General features: G+C 45.7%; 1 protein-coding gene across 1 annotated transcript in view; it reads left to right on the forward strand.

Annotated features, from left to right (window-relative positions):
- anapc1 (anaphase promoting complex subunit 1) overlaps positions 1-13,936 on the forward strand; it is a 309,365-nt gene that overhangs the window by 164,134 nt on the left and 131,295 nt on the right. The window contains exon 34 of the mRNA XM_038799110.1: positions 8,358-8,432. Within this exon, the coding sequence (XP_038655038.1) occupies positions 8,358-8,432 (75 nt within the window). The remainder of the gene's footprint in view (positions 1-8,357; positions 8,433-13,936) is intronic.

Consider the following 13,936-nt stretch of genomic DNA (forward strand, 5'->3'; position numbering starts at 1 on the left):
TTTCTAAATCACCCTCAATCCCCAGCCTCCGTATTTTCTGCAATAGCCGACCGTGGGGAACCTTATCAAACGCTTTACTGAAGTCCATATACACCACATCAACTGCTCTACCCTCGTCTACCTGTTCAGTCACCTTCTCAAAGAACTCGATAAGGTTTGTGAGGCATGACCTACCCTTCACAAAACCATGCTGACTATCCCTAATCATATTATTCCTATCTAGATGATTATAAATCGTATCTTTTATAATCCTCTCCAAGACTTTACCCACCACAGACGTTAGGCTCACCGGCCTATAGTTACCGGGGTTATCTCTACTCCCCTTCTTGAACAAAGGGACCACATTTGCTATCCTCCAGTCCTCTGGCACTATTCCTGTAGCCAATGATGACCTAAAAATCAAAGCCAAAGGCTCAGCAATCTCTTCCCTGGCTTCCCAGAGAATCCTAGGATAAATCCCATCCGGCCCCGGGGACTTATCTATTTTCACCTTGTCCAGAATTGCCAACACTTCTTCCCTACGCACCTCAATGCCATCTATTCTAATAGCCTGGGTCTCAGCATTCTCCTCCACAATATTATCTTTTTCTTGAGTGAATACTGACGAAAAGTATTCATTTAGTATCTCGCTTATCTCCTCAGCCTCCACACACAACTTCCCACCACTGTCCTTGACTGGCCCTACTCTTACCTTAGTCATTCTTTTATTCCTGACATACCTATAGAAAGCTTTTGGGTTTTCCTTGATCCTACCTGCCAAAGACTTCTCATGTCCCCTCCTTGCTCGTCTCAGCTCTCTTTTTAGATCCTTCCTCGCTTCCTTGTAACTATCAAGCGCCCCAACTGAAACTTCACGCCTCATCTTCACGTAGGCCTCCTTCTTCCTCTTAACAAGAGATTCCACTTCTTTGGTAAACCACGGTTCCCTCGCTCGACCCCTTCCTCCCTGCCTGACTGGTACGTACTTATCAAGAACATGCAATAGCTGTTCCTTGAACAAGCTCCACATATCCAGTGTGCCCAACCCTTGCAGCCTACTTCTCCAACCAACACATCCTAAGTCATGTCTAATGGCATCATAATTGCCCTTCCCCCAGCAAAAACTCTTGCTCTGCGGGGTATACTTATCCCTTTCCATCACTAACGTAAAGGTCACCGAATTGTGGTCACTGTCTCCAAAGTGTTCACCTACCTCCAGATCTAACACCTGGCCTGGTTCATTACCCAAAACCAAATCCAAAGTGGCCTCACCTCTTGTTGGCCTGTCAACATATTGTGTCAGAAAACCCTCCTGCACACATTGTACAAAGAACGACCCATCCAATGTACTCGAACTATATCTTTTCCAGTCAATATTAGGAAAGTTAAAGTCTCCCATAACAACTACCCTGTTACTTTCGCTCTTTTCCAGAATCATCTTCGCCATCCTTTCCTCTACATCTCTAGAACTATTAGGTGGCCTATAGAAAACTCCCAACAGGGTGACCTCTCCTTTCCTGTTTCTAACCTCAGCCCATACTACCTCGGAAGAAGAGTCCCCATCTTGCATCCTTTCTACCACCGTAATACTGTCCTTGACTAGCAGCGCCACACCTCCCCCTCTTTTGCCCCCTTCTCTGACCTTACTAAAGCACCTAAACCCCGGAACCTGCAACAACCATTCCTGTCCCTGCTCTATCCATGTCTCTGAAATGGCCACAACATCGAAGTCCCAGGTGCCAACCCATGCTGCCAGTTCCCCTACCTTATTTCGTATACTCCTGGCATTGAAATAGACACACTTCAAACCACAGACCTGAACACTGCCGCCCTCCTGCGAAGTCAAAACTGTGCTCCTGACCTCTCTACTCTCAATCTCTCGCACCCCAAAACTACAATCCAGGTTCCCATGCCCCTGCTGAATTAGTTTAAACCCCCCCAAAGAGTACTAACAAATCTCCCCCCCAGGATATTGGTGCCCCTCAGGTTCAGATGTAGACCATCCTGTCTATAGAGGTCCCACCTTCCCCAGAAAGAGCCCCAGTTATCCAGAAATCTGAATCCCTCCCGCCTGCACCATCCCTGTAGCCACGTGTTTAATTGCTCTCTCTCCCTATTCCTCATCTCACTATCACGTGGCACGGGCAACAACCCAGAGATAACAACTCTGTTTGTTCTCGCTCTGAGCTTCCATCCTAGCTCCCTAAAGGCCTGCCTGACATCCTTGTCCCCTTTCCTACCTATGTCGTTAGTGCCAATGTGGACTACGACTTGGGGCTGCTCCCCCTCCCCCTTAAGGACCCGGAAAACACGATCCGAGACATCACGTACCCTTGCACCTGGGAGGCAACATACCAAACGTGAGTCTCTCTCGCTCCCACAAAATCTCCTATCTGTGCCCCTGACTATTGAGTCCCCAATTACTAATGTTCTACTCCTTTCCCCCCTTCCCTTCTGAGCAACAGGGACAGACTCCGTGCCAGAGGCCCGTACCCCATGGCTTACCCCTGGTAAGTCGTCCCCCCCACAAGTATCCAAAACGGTATACTTGTTACTCAGGGGAACGACCGCAGGGGGTCCCTGCACTGACTGCTCCTTCCCAATCCCTCTTACAGTTACCCATCTATCTCCAGTCTTTGGTGTAACTACTTCCCTGAAGCTCCTATCTATGACCCCCTCTGCCTCCCGAATGATCCGAAGTTCATCCAGCTCAAGCTCCAGGTCCCTAACACGGTTTTTGAGGAGCTGGAGTTGGGTGCACTTCCCACAGATGAAATCAGCAGGGACACTGACGGCGTCCCTCACCTCAAACATTCTGCAGGAGGAGCATTGTACTGCCTTCCCTGACATCCCCTCTAGATTAAAAAAAAACAAGAAAAAGAAAAAGAATGGAAGAGCTTACCTGATATTACCTCAAACCCTGATCCCGCTGAAAGGTAAGCAAATTTAAAGGCACTCACTCACCTTCACGACAGGCCCCTGCTCCCGCTTCCCAACCACCGTGGGGTGGGGGGGTTGGTTAGAGGAGGAGGTAGGGTGGGAAACACTCACAAAGTGTTTCGGGTTTAACTGTCACTTGCCAACAGCCCCTCCACAAACCACCTTCAACTTAGGCTGACCGCACTGCACGTATGCAAATTTCCCCAGAACAGCTGATCAGTAGCTCTGCTCTGCTGCCCTCTGCTGGTTGCTTGCCTTTATTCAAACTCCTTGGGTCTTCTTCGCAGGTTCACCTTCAACTTAGGCTGACCGCACTGCACGTATGCAAATTTCCCCAGAACAGCTGATCAGTAGCTCTGCTCTGCTGCCCTCTGCTGGAATAGGGTGGAGGTGTGGGCTTGGGTAGGGTGCCCTTTCCAAGAGCCGGTGCAAACTCAATGGGCCGAATGGCCTCCTTCTGCACTGTAAATTCTATGAATTCTATGACCACAATATGGAGATGCCGTGCTGGACTAGGGTGCCTCTATCTATTTTGTCCCACCTTTTATATTTTTACGCACTTTCATTATCACTGATATGTGCCAGCATAAGAGGTCTGATTTTTCAAATCTATTTTCTTATTTGTATCTCCTTATACTAAGCAACATCTGCATTGTGCCTTCTCCGATGTCTCAATACCTGCCCTATAGCACAGACCTGCGCACAGTTCTCTAATCGAGATATTATTGGCCCATATTTTCTTGTCAAGCTGACAGTGAGTCTCATGGTATTCACTGTTGCTTCTGCCCCAGTGATGCAGTAACTTCAGGCCAGGGGCAAATACATGGTTAAACTTTAGCATTAAAAGTTGCTGTCTGAGATGTGTTGCTCTGCTGTGATTATGAACCTGCCTCCACTTCACCTGATGAAGGAGCAGCGCTCCTTAAGCTAGTGATTTCAAATAAACCTGTTAGACTTTAACCTGGTGTTGTGGGACTGCCCACTGTGCCCACCGCAGTCCAGCACCGGCATCTCCATATCGTGGTTAGTTTTACGAAAAGGGCATCATCGTTAAAATGCATTGAATGGTGTCAGGTTGCTGTATTTGTGCAGTCGATACAAACTGAACTCACCACAAAAATTAGGCCTCGTGTCTTCCCCAATCTAAGTGCACTTTTAATGATATTTATTAATTACTGCCAAAGAGCAACTCTGGCACTGAAAATTAACTATTTCATATGTCAGGTCTCACTCCTTCAGGTTTTAATTGTAGTTGGAGATTTTTAAAATGTTTTTAAAAATGTAAAATGGCCCTTTCGTTTCTGTCACGCTTTTTCTCTCACCATACTTTGTCTTTATTTCCCTTTCAGAACCAGATTTTCATTAAAATCATCTGCTCTGAATTTACACTTCTTCGTCCTTGTGTTGTTAACGTCACAATCTTTCAATCTGACTATAAAGGTGCACAGTTGCTTCCCTCACTGCACTGTTAACGGCTCATGTTTTTCAACAACGTGACGAGCACCAACTGTGAAACCTAAGCAAGTGCAAGACTGACTAATGGCAGTCACATAACATGCCCTGTTACACAAAGTCAGGCTCTTTAGATTTTACATGGACTCCTACTCACCTCACACCTTTAATATTTCCTACTTGTTGAGGGAAAAACTTAAGAACTCCACGGTTTATTTTTAGACAACTCATCGACCTGAGATGCTACCTGTAATGTGCCCCCAAATCCCACTGCTCTCCATTGGCTCTGAATGTACCTTCATTCAGCGCATAATGCTACTATTTTTAATGCAAAGTGCTTCATCACACAGATGCTCATATAGAATTCCATCTGCCACATGAAAGCTGATTTTCCTCATTTCATTATCTCTTTGCAGCTTCATTAGGGATGCCAAAGAACGCTCCTCCTATTTTGATATATTATTATTATATCTGCAAATCTTCGCACCACTTTCTTCAGGTCTACATCCAAATAACTGGTATGCAAAGTGGACAGAGGTGGCCCATAACAACCCCACGGAAAACTACTACCCAGTTTCAACCACTCTGGGGGGAAAAAAAATTGGACCCTTAATTTCTACTCTGTTTTCTTGTAACATGACGGCTAAGACTTCTGTCCTCCCCCTAATTCCGTTCCCCTTAATCTTCTGTGGCGTTGTCTTTGATACACTGCCATGTGGGAGATTACTGAAGAACAAAGAAAAGTACAGCACAGGAATAAACCCTTCGATCTCCAAGCCTGCGCCGACCGTCTAACTTAACCCTTTCTACACTTCCGGGGCCCGTATCCCTCTATTCCCATCCTATTCATGTATTTATCAAGATGCCCCTTAAAAGTCACTATCGTACATGCTTCCACCACCTCTTCCAGCAGCGAGTTCCAGGCACACATTACCCTTTGTGTAAAATAAACTTCCTCGCACATCTCCTCTAAACTTTCCCCCTTGCACCTTAAACCTATGTCCCCCTACTATTTGACTCATTCACCCTGGGAAAAAGCTTCTGACTATCCACTTTGTCCATGCCCCTCATAAATTTGTAACTTATCAGGTCACCCCTCAATCTCTGTCGTTCCAGTGAGAACAAACCGAGTTTATCCAACCTCTCCTTATAGTCAATGCCGCCCATACCAGGCAATATCCTGGTAAACCTCTTCTGTACCATCTTCAAAACCTCCACATCCTTCTGGTAGTGTGACCAGAATTGAACACTATATTCCAAGTGAGGCCTAACTAAGGTTCTATAAAGCTGCAGCATGATTTGGCAATTTTTATTCTCAATGCCCCGGCCGATGAAGACAAGCATGCTGTTTGCCTTTTTTTTAATATCAATTTAGAACATAAGAACTAGGAGCAGGAGTAGGCCATCTGGCCCCTCGAGCCTGCTCCACCATTCAATGAGATCATGGCTGATCTTTTTTGGACTCAGCTCCACTTTCCGGCCTGAAACCCTTAATCCCTTTATTCTTCAAAAAACTATCTGTCTGTATCGTAAAAACATTTAATGAAGGAGCCTCAACTGCTTCACTGGGCAAGGAATTCCATAGATTCACAACCCTTTGGGTGAAGAAGTTCCTCCTAAGATCAGTCCTAAATCTACTTCCCCTTATTTTGAGGCTATGCCCCCTAGTTCTGCTTTCACCCGCCAGTGGAAACAACCTGCTCGCATCTATCCTATCTATTCCCTTCATAATTTTGTACGTTTCTATAAGATCCCCCCCCCCCCCCTCGCATCCTTCTAAATTTCAATGAGTACAGTCCCAGTCTACTCAACCTCTCCTCATAATCCAACCCCTTCAACTCTGGGATTGACCTAGTGAATCTCCTCTGCACACCCTCCAGCGCCAGTACGTCCTTTCTCAGGTAAGGAGACCAAAACTGAGCACAATACTCCAGGTGTGGCCTCACTAACACCTTATACAATTGCAGCATAACCTCCCTTGTCTTAAACTCCATCCCTCTAGCAATGAAGGACAAAATTCCATTTGCCTTCTTAATCGCCTGTTGCACCTGTAAACCAGCTTTTTGCGACTCATGCACGAGCACACCCAGGTCTCTCTGCACAGCGGCATGTTTTAATATTTTATTATTTAAATAATATTCCCGTTTGCTATTACTCTTACCAAAATGGATAACCTCACATTTGTCAACATTGTATTCCATCTGCCATACTGAACCCATTCACTGAACCCATCCAAATCCCTCTGCAGACTTCCGGTATCCTGTGCACTTTTTGCTTTACTATTCATCTTAGTGTCATCTACAAACTTGGACACATTGCACTTGGTCCCCAACTCCAAATCATCTATGTAAATTGTGAACAATTGTGGGCCCAACACTGAACCCTGAGGGACACCACTAGCTACTGATTGCCAACCAGAGAAACACCCATTAATCCCCACTCTTTGCTTTCAATTAATTAACCAATCCTCTATCCATGCTACTACTTTACCCTTTGTGCCATGCATCTTTATCTGATGCAGCAATATTTTGTGTCGTACCTTGTCAAAAGCTTTCTGGAAATCCAGATATACCACATCCATTGGTTCCCCGTTATCTACTGCACTGGTAATGTCCTCAAAAAATTCCACTAAATTAGTTAGGCACGACCTGCCCTTTATGAACCCATGCTGCGTCTGCCCAATGGGACAATTTCTATCCAGATGCCTCGCTATTTCTTCCTTGATGATAGATTCCAGCATCTTCCCTACTACCGAAGTTAAGCTAACTGGCCTATAATTACCTGCTTTCTGCCTACCTTCTTTTTTAAACAGTGGTGTCATGTTTGCTAATTTCCAATCCACCGGGACCACCCCAGAGTCTAGTGAATTTTGGTAAATTATCACGACTGCATTTGCAATTTCCCTAGCCATCTCTTTCAGCACTCTGGGATGCATTCCATCAGGGCCAGGAGACTTGTCTACCTTTAGCCCCATTAGCTTGCCCATCACTACTTCCTTAGTGATAACAATCATCTCGAGGTCCTCACCTGTCATAGCCTCATTTCTATCAGTCACTGGCATGTTATTTGTGTCTTCCAGTGTGGAGACCGACCCAAAAAACCTGTTCAGTTCCTCAGCCATTTCCTCATCTCCCATTATTAAATCTCCCTTCTCATCCTCTGAAGGACCAATATTTACCTTAGCCACTCTTTTTTGTTTTACTGTCTGTTTTTATATTCTGAGCAAATTTACTCTTAATCTATCTTATTCTTCTTTATAGCTTTTTTAGTAGCTTTCTGTTGCCCCCTAAAGATTTCCCAGCCCTCTCGTCTCCTACTAATCTTTGCCACTTTGTATGCTTTTTCCTTCAATTTGATACTCTCCCTAAAATTTAGAGTACCCAATTCATTTTTTCCAATTGGGGGGCAATTTAGCGTAGCCAATCCACCTCGCCTGCATATCTTTGGGTTGTGGGGGTGAGACCCACTGGGAAACACTGGGAGAATGTGCAAACTCCACACAGTGACCCAGAGCCAGGATCGAACCTGGGACCTCGCGCCGTGAGGTAGCAGGGTTAATCCACTGCGCCACCGTGCTGCCCCTATGCCTTCTTAACTACCTTATCCACCTGCGTTGCCACTTTCAGTGATCTGTGGACCTGTACGCCCTGATGCCTCAGCATGTCAATGCTCTTTACGGTTCTGCCATTTGCTGTAAAGTCTGGGTGCACATGACATCCGCTATCTTTCCAGTATCTCCTGATCATTACCCTCTCAACTAATTCTATTATATTTGCCGGACACATGCCTCCCATTTGAAATATTTCCTGACTATTTCCAACTATTATCTCTTTATCTAAATGCGTCTCCCACAATTGACACAAGTCACATCACACAAGTGTTCCCAGACAAAATCAGACACCTGAGGCCACGTGCAAACCTCTTAAGACAGCTAACCAAAAACCTTTTGTTTGCTATGCCCATTATATTTCTGATTCTTTCCTCAGACTCTGGCAAGGGGATTGATTATGTGGGATGAAATAAAGCCCAACCCAACGTGGATTAATAGCAACATACCACCTGTGAGTACATTTCTCATTCAGCTCTCTTGCGTGACTCTTTTTCTGTACCTGTTTAGGAGTGTTAGTATCTTGTTACGTTGCATACTCAGTAAAAGTTTGTTTGAAAAAAATTCTAACAAGCAAAATTGAAGTCAGTGGGAATTGGTGGGGAAGATGTGGCAGGGGTGCAAGTGGAGCTCTCCATTAGTTGGAGTCATAGCACAAAGGAAAATGGTTGTGGTTGTTGGAGGTCAATCATCTTAAACTCAGGAAGTTGCTGCAGGAGTTCCTCGGGGTAATGTCCAAGGCCCAAATATCTTCAGCTACTTAATCATTTTTTTAAAGATACTTTGTTCCAAACAAATTCCACATGACATGGAGAGGATGTTTCCACTTGTAGGAAAAACTAGAACCAGAGAACACCATCTCAGACTAAAGAGACGATCCTTTAAAACAAGGATGAGGAGGAATTTCTTCAGCCAGAGGGTGGTGAATCGGTGGAACTGCCGCAGAAGGCTGTGGAGGCCAAATCACTGAGTGTCACGGGCAGCAGATGCATGAGAACACTGACACCTGCAAAATCCTCTTCAAGCCACACACCATCCTGACTTGGAAAAATATCGGCGTTTCCTTCATTATCGCCGGGTCAAAATCGTGGAACTCCCACTCTAACAGCACTGTGGGTGTGCCTACACCTCCGGGACTACAGTATTTCATAATGGCAGCTCAGCGGTACCTTCTCGAGGAGCGGCCAATGCTGGCCTAAGCTGCCACTCATTCACTGTCTGGGGAGCAGTGATTGGTTCCAAATATTGTGCAATCCTCAGTGAACTTCGTGTGAAAGAGTTTTTATAAAAAAAAACTAAACCCGCAGGTGATGTGAAGCTAAATGTGAATGTATTGCTATGAGGTGTAAAGCCAAGCGCACCGAAGGGGAATCAAAAGTCTTTTCGGGATGTCCCGAGGAGGGTTTCTTAATTCCCAGCATTCCATCCTTGGTGCCAATTAAGTTGCAACGCCCTCGTGTCTCCCCACCCATTTCAAATAGCCTGCGCGGGATGCCAGCCCAAGAGTGGAGCGCTGATTCGGAGGGGCGGGTGGGGACATTGTCCGGTGGAGCATTTTGTTTTCCTGTTGATCAACTTCAGAACTGTGGAACGAGTCACCTTGTTTTTTTTCTCTACCGTCGGTTTTATTAGCGCTAATACCAAAGGTGGGAGGTGAAGATTGAGTTTGAAATTCCTGCTATGATTACTTTTGCCCTTTGCTGCAGGATGCCGGTGGTGCTGATGATGCAACACCTTGTGGTGAGCTCCAGGTCGTTTCTTAACATGAGAGAGAATTTCTCTTGAAAGGCTGATACTACATGGGTTTTAACGTTTACGCACATTGATACCGAAATGGCACCCACTGCTTTTCCATCTGAGCTTGTTGGCGTGTCAGTTGATCCACGAGTTTATACGCCAAAGAAATGCAGGAAGGCGTAACCCAATTCTGAGTTTTGCAGCAACTTGAGAGTTGAGCTGTTCAGTATTGCACTGTGGCAACTGTCAACGAGTGATGTTGCAAAATACATACTTCCAAAGCAATGTTATTCTCCCACTGCCACACAGCTTTCTGGGGTGTTTTGTTCTGTTTGGAAATGACTGACTGACCTTGGGTAGCCTAGCAGTTGCACATGGTAATTAGTTTGCCCAGGGAAACCACTGCATGTTAAGTTCCTGATTGTGGTCCTGCCGCACTCTGCCATAACGGCTGTGTTGTTGCTGGTGGGAGCGAGTAACCATTTAGAAAACTCCGCGAAAATCTGAAATCAGGATGTCTTGAGTGGTGCCTTCACTGGGGAACAGGAAGTTACATGTGGCAGGGCAAGGTGTTCGGAGTGGGGGGGGGGACTCCAAAACCAAATAGACTTGGCAATAATGACATCAATCATCCAGAGACAAAATCCAGTGAATGAACGTTGCATGAAAGATATCACAGGCCCTTTCAAGTGGGTTTTCAGTGAGGAAACGGAAGTCAGAAAGAAAATCGTACATAACCAGGGAAGCTGACAATGTTGAGTAAGAGTGTTTTGGAGAAGCATTGGCCCAGATTTTGCAGTCACAACCATTCATGACACTTAAATCGTTCCCACAGACGTTCGATGGGCCTTTGCACTGGAGCTTGCTGTGATTAGAAATCCATTTTGGTGCAGTCCCCTGTGCAGACGTTGTGCGCAGGCCAGGCAACTCAAAACTCCTTAATCAACCTGATTAAAGAATTATTGATGAATAACACAGCCCGAAGTTGGAATTGTAAGTTTGAAAATGTAACTCCAAATCAAATCGTGCACAGTAAGGAAAATAGAGGAGGAAAGAGAAATGGTATTCGGAAAGAGGCGGATAGAAAAAGCTAAAGCAAATTATTGATATTTTTAAAAAAAATTTGATTCCTGAATTCAAATCTGAAGGAAGGGAGCTTCTCAATTCAGTCCCATAGAGGTTCAGGAACGGGTGGGGGGGGGGGGGGGGGGGGGGGGGGGGGGGGTGACAAGTGTTCCATTCGGGACTCAGTACAAAGATTTTTTTTTGGAAATGTTTTTTATTGAGTTTTCATATTTTATATCCAGCAAATTACAAATTATTAGGAATAAAAAACACACAAAAATTAACATGTATATTTACAGGTAAGCATCTTCATAATAACAACTGTGGCCGTCCCCTTTAACCGGCATACATATTTTACATTCCCCAATATGGCCGAGGCACATGTTTATAGGCATTTATTAACAATTTGGTTTTGGGCCTTAGCTTGCCATCAGACTGTCACTTGCGGCTTTGTCCTTCCTTTTTTTTGGAATTATTTTTATTCAAGTTTTCAACAACACATTTTATCACAACAGAGAAAAACAGTAACCCCTCCCCTCCAATACAAAAACAAGAAATTAACAAGAAAAATAAATAAGCATAAAACCATGCGAACAAACCCCCATAACGAACCCGTAGCCCCCCCCCCCCCCCCCCCCGGCTACCTTCCCCCGATTCCCGTCCATTTTCCCCTGATTCTTGGCCACCCGACTATTCTTCCTCTTGTTCGTTGGCCACAAACAGGTCCCGGAACAATTGCATGAATGGCTCCCACGTTCTGTGGAAGCCGTCGTCTGACCCTCAGATGGCGAATTTGATTTTCTCCATTTGGAGAGATTCCGAGAGGTCGGACAGCCAGTCTGCAGCTTTGGGTGGTGCTGCTGACCGGCGGGCGATCAGGGAGGCAAAGGCAAGGGCGTCCGCCCTCCTCGACTCAGTACAAAGATGAGGGGAGCGGCGGTGTTTATTAATAAGAGGGTGGCTTTTTCGCTGGGTAACATAGTGGGGGATCGGGGGGGGGGGGGGGGGGGGGGGGGGGGTTGTTTGGGATATACGCGATGGTGAGTGGGAAAGTTAGAGGGAATTCCTGTGGTGTTAGTGAATGTGTACACTCCTAACTGGGCTGATACCAAGTTCATTAAGAAGGTGTTGGTGGCAATCCTGGATTTGATTATGAGGGGGGATTTTAACTGTGTGCTCAACCCCAGGCTGAATAGGTTGTGCCCCAAATCCCTGAAGATATCGGGGGGTAGCGAAGCAGTTACTGGGATTCATGGAACAGATGGGAGGGTGGATCCCTGGAGGTTCAGGCATCCGAGAGAGAAGGACTTCTCCTTTTTCTCGCCTATGCACTGAGTTTACTCCCACATTGACTTTTTTATTGAGGACAAGGCACTGCACCTGGGGGTGTTAGGATAGGAGTATTGCCGATTGTCATATCGGACCATGCGCCGCACTATGTGGATGTGTGAGTGGAGAAGGGATGCACGCAGGTGTGCACATCACCAACAATCTGTCCTGGTCCACCCACATCGACGCTACGACCAAGAAAGCACTACAGCGCCTATACTTCCTCAGGAAAATAAGGACATTCGACATGTCCACATTGACTCTTACAGCTGCACTATAGAAAGCATCCTATCTGACTGCATCACAGCCTGGAATGGCAACTGCTCGGCCCAAGATCGTGAGAAACTTCAGAGAGTTGCAAACACAGCCCAGTCCATCACACGAACCTGCCTCCCATCCATTGACTCTGTCTACACCTCCCACTGCCTGGGAAAAGCAGGCAGCATAATCAAAGACCCCTCCCACCCGGCTTACTCACTCTTCCGACTTCTTCCATCGGGCAGGAGATACAAAAGTCTGAGAACATGCACTAACAGGTTCAAAAACAGCTTCTTCCCCACAGACTCCTAAACGACCCTCTTATGGACTGAACTGATCTCTTCACACATCTTCTCTACTGAGTAGTACCATATTCCATGCGCTTCACCTGATGTCTATGTCTATATATTTACTTTATGTATTTATCGTATGTCCTATATTTTTCATGTATGGAACGATCTGTCTGGACTGCACACAGAACAATACTTTGTACACGTGACAATAAATCTAAATCCAAATCCAATCCAAATATCTCTGTTAAGTGCTGACACAAAGTTATTGGCTACGGTGCTGGCAATGCGCTTGGAGGATTGCTTACTGGGGGGGGGGTAGTAGCTGAGGATCAGATGCGGTTTGTGAAGGGCCGACAATTGTCAGCCAACATAAGGCGGTTATTGAATTTTTGATTTGATTTGATTTATTATTGTCACATGTATTAGTATACAGTGAAAAGTATTGTTTCTTGCATGCTGTACAAACAATGCATACCGTACACAAGGAAGGAAAGAGAGACTGCAGAATATAATGTTACAGTTATAGCAAGGTTTAGAGAAAAGATCAACTTAATACGAGGTAGGTCCATTCAAAAGTCTGATGGCAGAGGGGAAGAAGCTGTTCTTGAGTCGGTTGGTGCGTGACCTCAAACTTTGGTATCTTTTTCCTGACGGAAGGAGGTGGAAGGGAATATGTCCGCGGTGCGTGGGGTCCTTAATTATGCTGGCTGCCTTTCTGAGGCAGCGGGAATTATAGATAGAGTCAATGGATGGGAGGCTGGTTTGCGTGATGGACTGGGCTACATTCACTTGGTCTTGGGCAGAGCAGGCTCCATACCAAGCTGTGATACAACCAGAAAGAATGCTTTCTATGGTGCATCTGTAGAAGTTGGTGTGGGTCATAGCTGACATGCCAAATTTCCTTAGTCTTCTGTGAAAGTAGAGTCGTTGATGGGCTTTCTTAACTATAGTGTCGGCATGGGGGAACCAGGACAGGTTGTTGGTGATCTGGACACCTAAAAACATGAAGCTCCCGATCCTTTCTACTTCATTCGCATTAATGTAGACAGGGGCACGTTCTCCACTACACTTCCTGAAGTCGTTCATAATCTCCTTCGTTTTGTTGACATTGAGGGAGAGATTATTGTCGTCGCACCAGTTCACCAGATTCTCTATCTCATTCCTGTACTCTGTCTCGTCATTGTTTGAAATCCGACCCACTACGGTGGTGTCATCAGCAAATTTGAAAATCGAGTTGGAGGGGAATTTGGCCACATAGTCATACGTGTACAAGGAG

This window comes from Scyliorhinus canicula, chromosome 6 (genome assembly GCF_902713615.1).
Source record: "Scyliorhinus canicula chromosome 6, sScyCan1.1, whole genome shotgun sequence".
Lineage (NCBI taxonomy): Eukaryota > Metazoa > Chordata > Chondrichthyes > Carcharhiniformes > Scyliorhinidae > Scyliorhinus > Scyliorhinus canicula.